Source organism: Polypterus senegalus, chromosome 14 (assembly GCF_016835505.1).
Source record: "Polypterus senegalus isolate Bchr_013 chromosome 14, ASM1683550v1, whole genome shotgun sequence".
Classification (NCBI taxonomy): Eukaryota; Metazoa; Chordata; class Cladistia; order Polypteriformes; family Polypteridae; genus Polypterus; species Polypterus senegalus.
Window position 1 is genome coordinate 52,917,797 of NC_053167.1, and position 17,780 is coordinate 52,935,576.

The window sequence follows — 17,780 nt, forward strand, 5'->3', positions numbered from 1 at the left end:
ATACTCAATAAGGTGCACAGTTTACTGAATGTTATTCCAAACTTATAATTAGGTTTCAATACTGGCAAGTCAAAAAAGATAAGCTGTTTAACTCCTGTTGTTTTAATCAATTTGAGGAAGGACCCTTCAACACTAATGAGCTCCTGAAAGTCTTTAGTGTTGTTGACGATTAATAAATTGCAACACTTCTCATGATTTACTGGATTGATTGTATTTTTTATTGGGCTAATTTTTCATCTTTTGTTTATTATAATATGTATTTGATTGTTATAACTCTTCTACTGTAACGATATATCTAGAAATAAGTCAAATTTAAAAATATACTGTATATACTGTTTCAGTGTTAGACAGAATTTGAGATTTTTGTTTCTTTGGCATGTTTCTAAAATAATAAATATGTTTTTGTTGTGCTCCATTTTGTACACAACGTCTTTGGGTCAAATTTGACCTGCTGTTGTGCTTGTAATCAACAAAAGGACTCTAAATATAATCCGTTTAAGATGAAACTTTGTGACTTGTTGGACATTGCACTCAATAAATGAAAAAAAAAAATCCCATAATTTGCATAGCCACTAAAAATTGTGTATTTTTGTCCTCTCTTTCAAGTCAGTTTTCACCCACCATTGATGTTAATGGATTTTCCACTGCATTTAGGGTGCTTTATTTATTCAAAACCCAGAAAAACATCCTAAATGACATCTGCTCTAAACTTTAGATCATCAGTATGCCAAGTTAAGGAGGTTAATTAATAGAAAATAGGGCACTTAAAAAGGGGGGTGTCAGTATCGGGTCAAAAAAGACCCAAAAGGCACAGCACTAAGTCAGCATTTGAAGATACGTAATATAAGGATTGAATTGGTACTTCTGTTTACTGAAAGACAGCAGAATGATTATTTTGCTTAGGTAAAATCATATTTTTGTTAAAATGATACTGTACTCTAAATCTGAGTCTCACCAGTAAAACTCGGACTGCCATCATTGCTGCCGCCCCAGTCGAGACGGTACAATCCATCAAAATAACGTGGTCTTCACTGATATCCTTTGGTAACCTTAGATAGTGCAACTATCAGAACAGAGAAGCTTGCTTTAGAAAACCTTGGATGTCATGAAATTATTGCATTTAAAATATTATACTGAATTTACACCAGTGTTGATTTTATTCTAGCTTTACCTCTGGTTCTCCCGTGTCCTGATTGGTCTGTATGAGAATCTTGCCAATCCTTACATCCTTACATACTGCTCTTAGTGCAGGCTCCATTGTCTCACCTGCTCTTAGAATGGACACACCGGTAATCTACAAAAACATAAAGAACGCTGAAGATAACAACGTGAAGCAGTGCAGACAGTGGTGTGCTCTGCGCCATGATTTTAGTCATTTCTGTCGACTAGTAACGCTCTAGCTGGAGAGAAATGACCCAGCCGTACCCACACAAAAGGTACATGGCACAGCTAGTGGAATTTTCTGTTTGGTCACATACTGCACAAAGAGTGCCTGGCGAGCAAATGTGGCCAGGTTTGCAAGTTACATAGCCTATAATGCGTGTAAACCCACAGACACATAAAAGACGTAATGTTAATAATGAAAAGTGCACAACCAAAGCTTTTCAAGTGCTTGCTCTTTGCCGGCATACAGGTCTTCTCCACACGCACAAAGGCCTTCCTCGTCACCTCTCTCCGTGTCTCAGCCTATACCAGAAGCCGCTCGCTCATCATTCTGCTGGTGAAGGCTTTCTCTTCTTACCTTCCATAAATACCCTCTACTTATGCCAGCAGGGATACCAATACCAGTCTTTTGTGCTGTATTTACCTAAACTCTCTTTTAACTGACACTTGCAGCCTCCTCAATGAACACTCTTTTTCAATCAGTTGTAAGACGGCCCTGCCTGCACTTACAGTGTACTGTGAAATGGGCAAACGCCAGTGGGGGGGGATTACAGCCAAGGAGTGCCTCACCAGTAGTGCCTTTCTTCACTCAAATGGTTTACTGGTGTGAAATACAGCTAATGTAAGTGCTGCTTTAACCATGTCTGCCGAAGCTACATTTGTGTGCGGTGCTACGGGTAAGGTCAATATTCTGTATATAATTACAAACATACAAATTCCAAACTATGCTCACTGACAATTGAATTTGAAATGCATTAGTTGAGCCAGCGTTTTAAATCTTAATCTTGAATTGAGTGATCTTTGAGGGAGTGAAATCTCCATCTTCATCTCCACCACAAATGATATTCACCTTTATATGTCTAGAAGAACAATGACAACTTAATTTGCTTTAGCTGTTTCAACATTAATTAGAGGAAATGAAGCTTAAAGTGTCTGTCAATACCTAAATGCTGGTTAAGAGACTTGATGCGGATGTAAGATCATAGACGTTGAATTACCAGAAAGAAAGGGTAGGTCTGAAAGAGATTTAACGGAATCTTTTCTCCAAGTGAAGTGGATCTCTTTATTACTCTAAAACACATGAAAAATGTAATCGTTGAGAGCGCAACCTAAACTGCTGGCTTACTGCTCCCCTTTTATGATGCAAAATGTCTTGTGTTGTGACATGTGGCAAAATTATTTTCTAAATGTAACACACAAAATTAAAAATGAATGCACAATATATAAAACATAATGATTTATACCGAGATCAGACACCGGGGCCTCTACATTCATAATTTACCTCGCATGTGAAATAACTTTATGGTACAATTGATTGGAAAGTACAAGCTTAATGCTTACTCTTTTCCCATGAAATGATCTTCCATCATAATCTTGCCCTTGGGGTGTCTGAACTGTACAGATCTGTAAGAAAAAAAAGTAATTTCATCAAATATGTGATTCAAAAATACATAAACAATATTTAGAAGATTTGTTTTTTCTTTATTTCTTTTTATAATCATGATTTATTCGGGCGGCATGGTGGCGCAGTGGTAGCGCTGCTGCCTCACAGTTAGGAGACCCGGGTTCGCTTCCCGGGTCCTCCCTGCGTGGAGTTTGCCTGTTCTCCCCGTGTCTGCGTGAGTTTCCTCCCACAGTCCAAAGACATGCAGGATAGGTGGATTGGCAATTCTAAATTGGCCCTAGTGTGTGCTTGGTGTGTTTGTGTGTCCTGCGGAGGGTTGACACCCTGCCCAGGATTGGTTCCTGCCTTGCCTCCTGTGTTGGCTGGGATTGGCTCCAGCAGACCCCTGTGACCCTGTAGTTAGGATTCAGCAGGTTGGACAATGGATGGATGGATGATTTATTCAAGATTCTTTTCATCTGGGAACTGTTTTGGTTATATTTTTGTATGCAATTTACAAAACAGAACCGTCATCTATCCAGGTACCCTGCGCCTGCCTGCTTTACACTCTTATGGGGAGTCTGAGCCTTTGCTGAAAGTGCTGGGGGAAATGCAGGCATCAGCCATCAAATGAATGTCAGTCCATTATGAGACACATTTGCACAAGGACACCGGACAGTGGAGGAAAGTGCAGTATGTGAAGAATATGCAGGCTGACATGAGTAGGATGTGCAAAGTGACCAGAGACAAAGACTGGGCTGGGATTTAAACACGAGGCTGTCGAGCCATCAGGCAGCATGGACCTCGAAGGGAGCTCCATGATAAACAAGTAATCGTAAGAGGCATGTACCAAATTGCTCTTACCTGATAAATTTTACAAAGGAGAAATGGAAATACTAAAGTATTCTTTGGTAAACATATTTATATTTACTTGTAAATAAAACATTAATAATAATACTACATTAATTTCTTAAACATAAATTATAAAACTACCATACCTGAAAAGGCAAGAAAGAAAGTGCATGCTCTATTAGCAACCTCATCAGTCGCTTTGAATAAAAGATAAACTCATCGCGGCTCGTCTCTTTGTTTCTGAGAAGAAAGGAAACAGTGGAAACTGAGTCAGGTCTTACAAAAAAAAAAATGACACAAAGAAATGCAGGAGGATTTTTGTTCTCCATATTTGTCTGAGCAATACATAGAATGCTGTGCATGGACGTTGCATGCTTCTATCTGCAGATGTGCTTCAACACAACACACATTACTGTTATTACTATAATGAGAGAGGCAATCACTGAAAGGTTTATCGTAAAGTCAATTTTCTGAATTCCTTGCAGAAAAATATTATTGATTGGTTATGTTTTACGATAAAGAAGGCAAACATTTTGAAAAATTTGAATTGAAATCCATAAGCAATCAGTTGAGTACAAATGTTTTAAAATTTTAATTTCCAGCTATAATGATTTTCAATTTGAGTCTGAAATTCTGGTGGCAGTACGCCTCTTGGTTGTTAACTTCTGCCAATTCTCTTTTCAGCATTTATCACAGTTTTACTCTTTGGTTTGGGGTGATGACTTCTCAGGCTTATGGATTCAATCCTAGAATGTCTCCAAAATGTAGAATAGTATTGATGATCATTTAGTTTCCGTGTCATAGCAATGCTGCTCTTAACCCTCCTAACAGTTTTGCAACTCGTTTTGCTGACAGCACGTTTTCTGTTTCTCGACTCTCAACAGGTACACCTTTTGATTTTGTTGTCAGCTTTGCCTTCCGGTTTTGTGATGGTACGCCTTTTGTAACTGACTTCTGGGTGTACACTTTATGGCAACATCTACAGCTTAGTGCTTTGGATTTGACAACAGGTACCCTGACATTCAATATCGACCCTCGCTACAGTTACCCACCCAAGTATCTTCTAGTTCATCAGCCACACTCAAGCAGGTCTTGACAGCAGGCAATTCAGGGACTAAAAAAGTAAGTAGGTGTTTGTCCATGGTGCGCTCCAGCAGATTATCATGGATAATGTGACTGGCACAACACACAGAGCCTTCAGGTCTGTACCATTGCCTTACAAATTAATTAAATCTGCTGGCCCAATTTGTACCTTTAAAAGGTCACTGAATACCTGATGATATGAAACAGCATGTAGAGTAATATTCTTAAAATCTTTCTCTTGTTGTTGACTCTTTCTGACCAGGGGCCTCATGTGTAAACGGTGCATACGCACAGAAATGTTGCGTAAGAACTTTTCCACGTTTAAATCGCGATGTATAAAACCTACACTTGGCGTAAAGCCACGCACTTGTCCACGGTGCCTCATACCTTGTCGTACGCAAGTTCTCCACTCGGTTTTGCAGACTGGCAGCACCCAGCGTCAAAGCAGTGCTACTGTTCCTATGTGGTTACACCTTATTTTCCTGATGCGGCTTTATAAATACACTGAAACTAACTGCATATTGTTTATTAGTGTAATGCATCTGATTGTAATTAACTCGTAACAATATAATGGTCCAGGGAACAGCCATAGTATTCCAAATACCATAACTGCTTTAGCATTGTTACGTTCACTGCACCTTTTTTTCTTCTTTCAGCAGCTCCCATTAGGGGTTGCCACCGCGGATCATCTTTTTCCATATTACTCTCACTGCACTACTCGGGAGTATTTATATCACCGTATCTGAGTGGGGAATCATAGCACCATCTGATCGGACAGATGAGCATCAAGCCCACACTGCCTCAGCCACGGCAAAAAGTTTCAAAGCCTTTCCTGTACGGACCTCGCGGTTCAGAAACAGTTTCATCCCAAGAACTTTAAACGCACTCAATCAATTGCACCATGGAGAACTGTTTGTACTTAGAAGTACAATCACCCCACTGTAAACTTGCACTACAGTTATAATATTGCACAACCTGCGCCACTTTATAAAGCGCGTATTTACATATGATGATGATATCATTTTTAAGGTGAAATGCAGCAAAATATGTTGATTATATTATACAGATAAAACTTTAACTTCATTTAAATAATCTGTATTGTTAATAATTAAACATGTGAGGACACAGTGCCTCAGCGCTAGCATGTTCACGTAGTGTTCCTGCCTCGCGCAGTATATTTACTGAGGCTGGTGCGACACTGGGAGTATAAATGGATAGAATAATTAAACACGTACTATGAAGATATTTCAATGTTCCTTAAAAGTTTTGAAGAATTGTCGTTGTAAGCTTACAGATGGCTTAACGTCTATGACAGAGCTGATTGTGTGGCGATTGGGTATTTGGAGAAAGAAAAGTAAGGACAGGAATTGGAGGATAGTACGTTTGAAAGAGACAGTACTGCTACAGTAAATTATTTCATCGAAGGTCGCGCATGGCGCAGCAACATCTTGTATGAGACATGACCAATCACTGCGCTGTGTTCTTAATAACATGCTTTCATTCCAATCATTATGAAAATATCACGTATACATCTCAGTATTCAGAGAGCTGTAATATCATGAATGTAATGGATTCTGTGTCCTGTCGGAGAAAGAGAAAGAATGGAGGCACGTAGTGATTCACACACATAGAGCACATTGAAGATCAAATACAAAACAAATCATTTAATGTGATACTTTAGTTACGATGGGATTTGAGAAACTAGTAAATTAAATGAATTTAAGATGAAGTTTATGATGTTCTACTTTAATGACAAAATAAACTACATCATTAAAGTGGAAATTTCGAGATTAAAGTTGACATTTCGTGCTTTTTTCCTACTCTGTGCCTTTTTTTTCTCACTGTACTCTAATAAACTTCCTTATGATACTCAGACGGTGGGCTGCGTCTCACCTTTTCACTGTGGCTTTGATATGTGCCAACTTCTTTTTTATGTCGGGCACTGTGCGACTTTGTGAACTTGAGCTTGTTTCTCCAACACGCTATGTCACTCGATCAACTTCCTGTTGTTGTTTATACCACTGTATAAACCAACAAATAGTACTTTTTTCTTTGCCTCCACTTGGTATTCGCTGAAATTCTTATATTTTCCGTCTTGCTTTTGCCATTGCCTTTTCACAGAACATTGAGCTTAAGGTCTATTTATATTGATTTGCATATTCAAGAGGCGTAATTCTGGGAGGAGATGGGGCAGGACAGAAGGCACGTGCACGTTCGTTAGTTTTCACACAGATCGGGATTTATGGAGAGGAAGAACGCGGAAGTTGGAGTACACACAGATTCCTGCATCTGGAATTTGCTGTGCGTAAGCACATTTCGGCTTTTGTGTTTACGTCATGTTATAGTGCGAATTCTACACATGGCGTTATACATGAGGCCCCTGGTCCCTTTGATGTAATTCAAGATTTATAACTCTAATTTATTTGTGGTTTTCTAGCACAGCATATTCTTATCCTGGTTTATTGTTTTCATTTGTTAAATCGAGTCTATGTTTCATTCCTGTTGTGTTTTTATGAATATTTATTTATTAAGTATTGTTATCATAACAAGAGACAAAAAATCTCTTCTAAATATGTCTTCTACTGACTGACCCGGGCCTGGCCCTTCAGGTAGAAAGGGCTGTTTGCTTCCTTATGTACATCACAATGGCTACTATCACTTACTGTTCACCAAAGGTCCTTCAAAACTTAAGCACACAACTGCTAAAACCAAAGAACAAGCAGTCCCAAGTGCACGACCGGAGTTTTCTTTCAGCTTTACACCACCCCCTTAGTGGCATTGTTGCCCACAACACATGTTGAGAATCCTTTAGGTCCCATGTTCAAATACAATAACGGAGATGAAGAGCTTTAAAACAATATATTGTCATTGTGAAACTGGCCATACTGTGCTTATCCTCACCAAGCAGCGTCCTCAATATACTGAACTAGTCATTTTACTTTTCTGTCCGAGTGAACCATTAATTGTTTAATTCAAGTTCAGTTTAAATTTTGCATTTTACTTTATGAAGAACTGAGATACAATAAACAGTAAATTATATATATATATAAAAAAAAAGTTTAAACCAAATGAAAATACATTTTTAGAGTAGGAACAAGACAAATGTTATTTCATATGCTTGTATACTTGTACACCTACATAAAATGTCCTCCCCATTTACATGTCCTCTGTCTTACAGTGATGGAGTTCCATCCAGGTCAGTAAATTAACTACCACTTTAAATTCAAGCTTATATTTACTTATTCTAAGAGAATGGAAGATATTTGCTTTACTGAAGTTACAAAAAAGGTAGTTTCAGGTGCAGCAGAAGCAGAAAATGCTTCAGAATATTCCTGTTGCTTTGTCTATGCATCAACTATTGATCTTCTAAATATGTGTTCTCAGAGACTGAACACGGGTATATTTTTATTACCCTTCAGTTCATAGATTTCACAAGGGAATAAGCCACTCACCTGATAATGGTGTGCATCCCCCTGACCTGTGGGGTGCTCTCCAGAACACTCAGGGTCTCAGGAAGTGGCTGAGACTGGTGTGCTGAAGCCAGGGCGGCCCTAAGGAGACACAAAACAAGGGTGGCATTTACTTGGCATTAGCCACCAGATGAAAGTATTCTGTTGTGCTGAAAGTGACATGCTTGGATGAAAACACATCTGAAGGCATATTTCATGGACCGCTTAAATATAATCCATTGTTTACATGCATTTTCAATCCACAGTTTATGCCATGGCCTTGTGTCAGCAGTATGATGATGGGTGAATGAAGGTGATCTCAATTTTGTAGAATACTGTGGGATATTTAGCTTCAAGGCGTTGCTGAAGTATGATAAATAGACGAACCATACAGTACATTTCTTCATTTCACAGGAGGGCACAGATGTGACTCAAAATCACACCTTATAGATGCAGCTCCACGGAGAGCTTCTGAGATCAAAATAGAACATTAAAAATAAAGTATGAGATGACACCAGAAAGATTTTATTAATAGCAGCAAAATACATAGAAAACTAAAAGCCTTTGTCATACAAAATGGAAGTTTTAACTTAAGGCAAAATTCAACATATGCTAGCTATAATCCACAATCCTAACATAAATGATAATGTGAATATAACTAATGAGCAGAGTTGAGTTAGTTCAATGTGGCACAAAATCAGCACAGCACATGTACAATGATGTACATGTTTTAAAAGTTACCTTCACATGTAGGATGCCTGAATGCACTTGGCGGATGCCATTTGCCAAACTGACTTACAAGCTCAGGATGCATTCCATTTGGGTTTTCTTTTAATTATTTTATTTGTATGGAATGTTATTTTCTTCAACCAAATCTAACTTATACAATGAGAAGATTAACATTACATGCAATCAAGTCGAAATTAACAAAACACAATTCAACCCCCACCCGAGAGAAAGAGAAAAGAGCCAACAACCAGAGCAAATCTTTAAAAACAACAAAGAAGAGAGAATGTCCTTTTCCCCAATATAAATGCTTATTTTACAATGTCATTAATTAGATTTTGCCATATTTTAAAAGGTTTTGAGCAGATCCTCTAAGCGAGAATTTTATTTTGACTTCTAACAGGTGGGCTGGGATTCTTCCAGTTGAGAAAGATAAGTCTACATGCTAATAATATGGTGTAGGCAATTACAATCAATTTGTCCTTCTCCACTAAAAGCCAATCTGAGAGTACACCAAACACAACTGTTAATGGGTTAGGAGTGATTGTGATGCCAAGACTGTCTGATAGGCAAACAACGACTTTTGTCCTGAATGATGTTAATTTGGTGCAAAAACAAAATATGTGGCCCAGTGAAGCTGGAGTTTGATTGCAACTTTCACATATTGAATCTTGCCATGGTTACATTTTAGATATTTTTAAACAAGATAAATGTGATTGATAAAAGATTTTAAGTTGAATGATTAAATACTTTATGCATTTGGAGCTGGAGTGCGTTCCATGGATTGTTGCCTTCTACTCCTTTTCCGAGATGTTAAGTGAAAGATCCTTTCCCCACCAAACCCTAGGATCTTTGAAAGGAAGGGACTTTAAGATGTTTTTATATATTATTGAGATGCTGTCAGGAGTCTTCAACACTAATCAGTATTTCTTCTGGAACAGAAATGGGTGGGAGACGAGGAAAATTTGGTAAGTTTCTTTTAGCAGAGTTTCTGATTTGATAGTAGTGGAAAAAATATGTTGATGGGAAGTTACATTAGAAGGGTAATTGTCCAGAAGCTGCAAAGGCATTATCTATATACAAATCTCTAAGTCAGGGGTTCTTGGGGACCCCCTGTGGCTGCAGGTTTTTGTTCAAACCAGCTTCTGTTTTTAATTAAATTCCTTTGCTAATTAAGTGAAATGCTATTTCCAAGATTCTGTGTTTTGAGGACAATATAGAAATTAGAAGACTAAGCATAATTCTTTAATTCTTTTAATAATTCTTTGCATTTATATAGCACTTTTCTCACTACTCAAAGCGCTTAGCAGTTGCAGGTTAAGGGCCTTGCTCAAGGGCCCAAAAGAGCAGAGTCCCTATTGGCATTTACAGGATTCGAACCGGCAGCCTTCCGATTGCCAGTGCAGATCCCTAGCCTTAGAGCCACCACTCCGCCAGTGGTGTATGGTAAAAAAATTATTAAAATGTACTAAGAAGTTATATGTAAATAATCATCTTTCTTTTTAACAATATTGTCAATATTCATTTTAATTCTATTTTTCTATGTGTTCTAATTGTTTAATTAATCCATTATTTGAAATGAGTGGGTCTGATGCTAAAGTAGTTACAGCCTTTCACAACTGAGTGTTGTTTGCCTGAGTGTCTGCTCATCTCATTTTTAATTGTCAGTATTAAGATACAATGAAGAGAGCAAATTGCGCAGAGAAACGGCAAAATATAATTAAATCAACATAGTTAAGCATTTAAATCTATGGCAATAATAGAAATCTTTCTAAATGTCTTATGAATGTAAAAATCATGCTTCTGTGCTTTTCTGAATGTAGAATAATAGGAGAGAAAAAATATTAGCTAATTAAATGAGATCAGTGTTACCAGCTGTTGTCACTGATTATGAATCTGGCTGAAACAAAAACCTAAAGCCACAGTGGGCCCTCAGGACGTGTTTTAATCCTGGACGTTTTCCAAACATTAAATAATCTGTAGGTTTGAAAGGGGAGAAGAAGGTGATTATCATGTAGAGATACAACAGATAAAGTTTCTCTGAATTAAAGTGCTTTCTGCATTGGTTCCATATTCTGAATGATTGATGGGCAATTGGATCATTGGTATATTGACAATAACTTGCATTTACTGAGGCATAAAGCATGGCATATAAAGAAGTATTGCAGGAGTTCATTTCTATCGCAGGCCAGGCTTGTATATATTCACCAATTTGTGTTCATGTCCAAATCTTTATAAGTTGTATATTTGCCACCCAGTAAATAAATTGAAAGTTAGTGCAATGCCACCTTCTGCTTTAGGTATATCTATATTCAAATAAATGAGATTATAATTGAGTCTAACATTTTAAAGAATGAGTTGTTAATGTATATGGGGATGCTCCGAAATAGAAAAACCAGCGTGGGAAGGATGTTCACATTGACAGTACTGATATTTCTTGCTAATGTGAGATGGAAAATGGACCATTTGTTCACAATTTGTTTGATTTTTTCCATGCTGATATCAAAATTCTGCTGAAAAAGTCTTTATATTTACTTGTGATGTTTACCCCTATGTATTTAAACTGTTCTGATAAAATAAATGGGTGGATGTCCAGTCTAGTATTGTGTGCTAGAGAATTCACAGGAAAAAGTACACTTTTAATCAAACTAATTTTGAGTCCAGGTATCTTTTGAAACTCTGTTTGTGAGTCTGATATATACAGTACCATATGATAGTGATATTTTCTGCATTTCAAAAGTGAATGGCCAATGGCTCAATGCACACTACAAAAAGCAATAATGATGGGGGCATCCTTGTCGAGTACCACATTCTAGTTTGAAGTAGTCTGAAATAATTTTCTTAGTACAAACAGAAGCTTCTGGACTGGTATAAAGTAGTTTGATCCATGCACACATTTGGGCTGAACCCAAACTTGTGCATTGCGGTGAATAGGTAGCTCCATTTAACTATGTCAAATGATTTTTCTGCATCCAAAGACAATAAGATTTCTAGTGTGTACAGGTGAGTATATTACTACATTAAACCAACATCGAAGCTAAGTGTCTGTCTTTAATAAATCCAATTTGGTCTTGTGATATTACAGAAGGAAGCACTTTTCAATCCTTCATGCTAGAACTTAGGAGAGTATCTTAACATCATTATTTAGAAGTGAAATTGGTCTATATGATGCACATTGTAATAAATCCTTATTTTTCTTTGGAAAAACGTTAATTAGTGCTTGATGAAAAGTCTGAGGTGTAATTTTGTTGTTTCTAACTTCTATAAATGTTGCTTATAACAGTAGAGCTAACTTATTTGAAACTTTTTTTTATAAAATACTACTGGGTAGCCATAGGTTCCTGATGCTTTCCCACATTGGAGTGAGTTTATAGTGTCACAGGAGAAAGTAGGGTGAAATGGCACCTTTTATTGGCTAACTAAATAGTGTCTAGTAATTCAGAGAGTGTCAGAGGTTTATACTCTTAGTGAAGAGGAGCTAACTGCGGTATCTGTAATGCATCAAAAACTCACTTGAGTGTGGATTATCTTCTTTAAACTGAGTATATATGGACTTACAGTACTCTCTAAATGTGTGGGTTATATTTTTATGGTCAATGATTTTATCTTCATCTGTGTTGCTAATTTCGGTATTTGCATTGCAAACCTCCTGCTTGTACTTGGGTTTTAGAACTGAAGCCCAAGCAGGTCAGTTGCCTTGCTCAGGTTCATACAGTGAGATTGAACTATCAAATCTGGAGTTTGTTTCTTTAGTCAATCAGTAACTACATTAGTTTTATAAGTTACTGTACGCAGATGGCCCACTGTTGCTTAGTATCTGTCTTCAACATTTATATTTATTCATTTTCAAGAACATTTAAACCCAAGTTAATTCCTTAACATTAATACAATGTTTGGCTTATCAAATAAACTCCAAAAAAGTAATTTCTTTGCAATGGAAAAATGGTTGCAAATGAAGTGTGCTGGTAATACAACTTAAAGAGTGAAACTACTGTACTAACTGAGCTATAAATATGTGAAAATAAAAAATGAAAATAAAGGTATTATGTTAAGTTTAATAATTGGTGTCAGCTCACTAATGCATCTCACTCCCCAAAGATAAAGATATGATTGTAAACCGATTGTAAACCCAGCCATTCATCCATTTACTGAACTCACTACATTAGATTTTAGGACTGTGGATGCCAGGGCCTACATGAGCAGCATCATGTGTAAGTACGGAGACCACCTCAGATGGGGTGTAAGCACCACACACCACACACACGCACGCACAGTCAATTTAGAGTTTTATAGGCTCATTATTTTCATGTGTACAAAGTACACTGAAATTCTTATTTGTGTGTTAATCAACATGCTAAACATCACCACTGATCAGTGCTATAATTAGTTTTTAGATCTATTTACCTTAAATCTCTTGTCTTCCTTACCTGAAATACCTACCTTACCTTTTTATGCACATCTTTGAGTATGTGAAGGGAAAATTGCATTACTTAGAAGAAAACCTACATGTACATGGTTGGAACATGCAAATTCTGTACAGACAATGAGATCCAGTTTTCTGGAATTCTCAGGTTGCAGCTTTAATTACAGTGCCACCATGCTACCCTATTGGTACCTGCTTCTGATTTATTGGGCTACCACTGGACAATTAAAAACAGGCCATCAAATGGTTAAAATACTACATGTGACAAAATGAGACTTGCTGCTCAATGTGCACATTCAAACATTCTGCAAAACTCAGGGAAACTCTGACCCCATGAAAAGACTGACTAGCAATGTGCAGCGGCAGACAGAAGACTCGTGCAGGTCCTTCAAGAAGAAGAAGCTTTTTTTTTCCCTCCGCCCCCGAAGAGGTGCTCTTCTATCGTGTTAGTTCTAAGAAACTACAACATCAGTCTGCTGTTGGAGGAGCAAAGAGCGTGGCTGGTTACAAGATTTGACAGCCGTGAGCAAGAGAAGCACTCCAGGTCTTAATATTTGGGTGATGCCATCTGATATGCCTGTAAGCGTGTCCAGCTTTAATTAGAGTGTGCAGAGTACCACTTCAGATTCATTCTTTAAAGAACCATTATGGTTAATTACATTTAGGTTTATGTACACACTGCATAACACACAAGTTAGTGAGGTAAAAAAAAAAAAAGTAAAAGGACGAAGTTATTTAAACATATCAGACATGGTGTACAAACTGTTAGTTCGATTAGTCAGGATGGGATTAGGCATACAATGATAAAAACATGAGAGTTATTTCATAAAACAAATAATACATTGGTACTGTTTTCAGCTTCTGTTATTATTATTATTGTTATTGCTGTTGTTGTGGGTGTTATGTTTTATAACTTTATAAGATGGTCACAAATGTATAAAAGACTGCTTTGTGTTCAAAATCAGAACTTACTTAATTTGAGCTTTTATAATTATTACTGCTAATAATAATATCATCATTTTTGTTAAGTACAAGTATTATAATAGCTTATCAAATATCCACTAAAGCATAAAAGAATGATCTCAATTGCTTTGTGTTCAAAATCAGCATGACATAATTTTAGTTCCTATAATAATAATAATAATAATAATAATAATAAATCATCGTCGTCATTATTGCTGTGGCTTTTGTTAAATATAAAATATAACAGTTTATCAGATCTTAATTAAAGCATAAAATAATGATAATGACAGCTTTGTGTTAAAAATTGGTGCAACTTAATTTTAGCTCCTATAAATAATAATAAATTATTATTGGTGTTAAGTACAAAATACAATGGTTTATCAAAAGTCCATTAAAGCATAAAAAGTGAGGTGACATGTTTTGGAGACTTAGTTTTAACTTCTATAATAATAATCATTAATTGATGTTACTAATAACAAAATATAATAATTTAACAAATGTCCACTAAAACCTCCAAGACTGTAGTGGACTGCTTTGTGTTCACATTCAGCACATGAGATATTGACAAGTCCAGTGTATATGCATTTACTCAAAATATAAGTTGGTCTACAAATAATTAGAACAATTAATTTATGTTGATAGAAATATATATATATATATATATATATATATATATATATATATATATATATACACACTGTATATATATTTTTTTTTTGGTAGGATCTGCATCATCGTTAACCACGGCTAAGGGGCTGCGGCCGTGCCATCACCTTTTGGTTTTTGGTCACCTTTTCCTTACCTCCTGTTAAACACTGTAGCACAGAGTCTCCCTTGGAGGTCTCTAGATCTCGTCACTGAGGTTTCAAAGCATTGGCAATAAAATGGATTCTATATAGTAATGAGGTACATTCTTTTTCTTTTCTAACTTATTTGACTTTATTTTAAAATTTTAAAATGGTGCCCTCATTCAGTCATTGTTTCTTGAAAGTGAGGACTAGAGGAGATGATGGAGACTTGAAATTTCAGCAAGTTCCTTTTTTCTCTCTTCTTAAGTATTTTCCCTCGGCCTCTGAATGCGTTTCATCACATCTGGAAGGCGCCCATTTCGACTGCTCTAAAACACAATCGGTGCACTCTGGACTGTCTGCAGGATACCAGCGTGTATCTACATCGCTTTAGAATTTGTCAGGTTTTACGGAGTACAAAAATCTTATCTATGGTGTGGAGTATAATTATCTTGATTGGCAATCTTTGCTTTTGACATTAAAATGTACTGTAATGTAATTGGGCCATGACCAAAGGAAAAAAAAAGCTTTGTTTTAGAAATTTCAGTTTCAGCAGATTTTGAGGAAGAAACAGAATGAAAATTGGGTCACAGAGCTAAGATGTTCACTCCACACAATTAAAAGACAAACCATGCAATATAAAATGATAAGGTAAGGCTCTCACATGTCCCAGCGCAGCTTCCTCTGTTCAACATGGAGAATTTAATTCAGGAGACAGGAAAGGACAAACAAAATGACCACAGAAAGAGAAAAACAATACAACATCAAAGTGTAAAGAGCTAAGTGAGCACTCTGTGGCATCTTTGAAATGGAAACAGCCAACTGGTGCAGTCATAACATCACTGACATGTATCTAACATCACTATATACAGGAAAAAAAGAGAATTACTGCATCGTGTGTTGCTTCAGATGTTTTTCATTTTTGAACACTGCCATTTTTATAACTTATTCTGTAAGATTTCAGAATCCTTGGCTCATTGAGAGATGTCACATATAGCAAACGATCTGAGCTAACAGTGAAGCCCCCGTGACTTCCTATGTCTCTAAAATATTCTTTTGTGGGCTGAGCTGTAAATGGAAAATTGATCTCTGCCCCTTTCTACAGACATTTCCTTTCTTACTTTAACCAAAGATAAGCACACACCTTGGAGGTATGTGACAATACATGAAAACAAATCATAAAATCTGTTTTGAGAAATGACTAAACTTCTACTATCAAATAATCCGGAAATAAAGTAGACATAGAAGGCCAGAGGGCAACTGTAAAATACAAGAAAACAGACTTTGATGGAAGTACATTCTGTGGTACAGCAATCTCCTGCTTTTCAGCACTGCAGAGGCAAAGTCAGCCTAGAAGTACGGCCAAAAAAGAGCCGTTTACTGCATGAGGTGTTCAATATCATTTATTGGATTTTAGCGGTACGTGAGAAGATTAATAAACACAACTTCTTATAGGACTCCCTCTTGGAATTTTTTAACCTAAATGTCCTATTAATTTAGCACATCCCAAAATGGTGAAATTGTGAAAAGACAAACTATTTAGGAAACTACAATTAAGTCCTGACTGAAGACCTCCTGCAGCGACAGATGAAAGTGTGCATGTAAGCAGCAATGTGTCTGAGTTCTACATTAGGTTAATTGAAAAAAAAAAGGAAACTAGATCACAATATATGTTAAGAGTCTATTTCAGGAATAAATTCACACAGTACGTTAGCAGCCTGTTAATAAACACATAGGTATAAAACTGACACGGAAAACTTCACGGCAGTGCTTCACTGTCACCTATAATGCGAGTAACAAATAACAAGGCCAAGTTTGAGTAGACGTCTGCTGAAAAGTCCTCAGTGATAAACTGTAAATTGGTAACAATATAAATAAACATGACCAGTTTCACAATGTGACCCTTTAATGGATCCTGATCAACGTCCTTCCTTAAAACCTGCAGTCATTTTTAGGTGTAGCCTAACTAATTAAGGGTTTAACATGCAGGCTGTAAGCTACTGAAAAACACAAAGCACTTGATGCACATGGCGCCTTTCTCCCCACATTCTGGGAATGTCCTGCTGTTGCTGTTCTTTGGGCTTCAATTGCTCTCCTCCATCTTATTTATCTATCGCTTTTCCTTGCTCTCCTTCCACTCTACTATTGTTAGATTTCTCTTCTCTTTCCCTTCACAATCACCACATTATTTCATTGGCCACAATAGCGGCCAAAGTTCTAATAGTCTCCCAGTGGAAGAATCCTGCATCTGTCTCCTTCTCGGTCTGACAATCTAGCATTATTAGAACGGGGTACCTGCACATACTATTAGTAAATGGGAAAGTCTGACTGTCTGTCCTCCCTGGAACATCGGACCTTACTTTTACTCTATGTTAATTAGTGCTTCCTAATTCTATTTTCTTATTTATTTTCTCTTTCTTCATCATGTAAAGCACTTTGACCTACATCATTTGTATGAAAATGTGCTACATAAATAAATGTTGTTGATCACGTCATGGCTGACTGCAAATCCTTGATTTCAATCTGACACTTTTTTATTAGTTTTCTTTCCTCAAGCAGCCGTGTGGGCCTCTGGGCCCTGTCAGTGACCGTGTGTGCCATCTACTTTCTTAAACAGCTCCGGGTTGGGGTGGATTTTGGGTGGGTGCCTGTGGGAGTGTTTTTTTTTTTTTCTCTTCAAAATTTCAATATTGTTACTTTACTATTTGTTTGACATCAATAAAAATTGA

The 17,780-nt window shown here is 36.9% G+C and overlaps 1 protein-coding gene across 7 annotated transcripts in view; it reads right to left on the reverse strand.

Annotated features, from left to right (window-relative positions):
- Nucleotides 1-17,780, reverse strand: part of LOC120514699 (uridine-cytidine kinase-like 1) — a 95,939-nt gene that overhangs the window by 1,783 nt on the left and 76,376 nt on the right. For 6 of the 7 annotated variants that reach the window (XM_039735203.1, XM_039735202.1, XM_039735209.1 and 3 more), the window contains exons 8-13: nt 15,716-15,735; nt 8,155-8,253; nt 3,766-3,859; nt 2,725-2,787; nt 1,172-1,294; nt 956-1,063 (exon numbers count right to left, since the gene is read on the reverse strand). In XM_039735203.1, coding sequence (XP_039591137.1) covers nt 956-1,063; nt 1,172-1,294; nt 2,725-2,787; nt 3,766-3,859; nt 8,155-8,253; nt 15,716-15,735 — 507 coding nt within the window. The remainder of the gene's footprint in view (nt 1-955; nt 1,064-1,171; nt 1,295-2,724; nt 2,788-3,765; nt 3,860-8,154; nt 8,254-15,715; nt 15,736-17,780) is intronic. The other variant, XM_039735204.1, reaches the window with a different exon arrangement.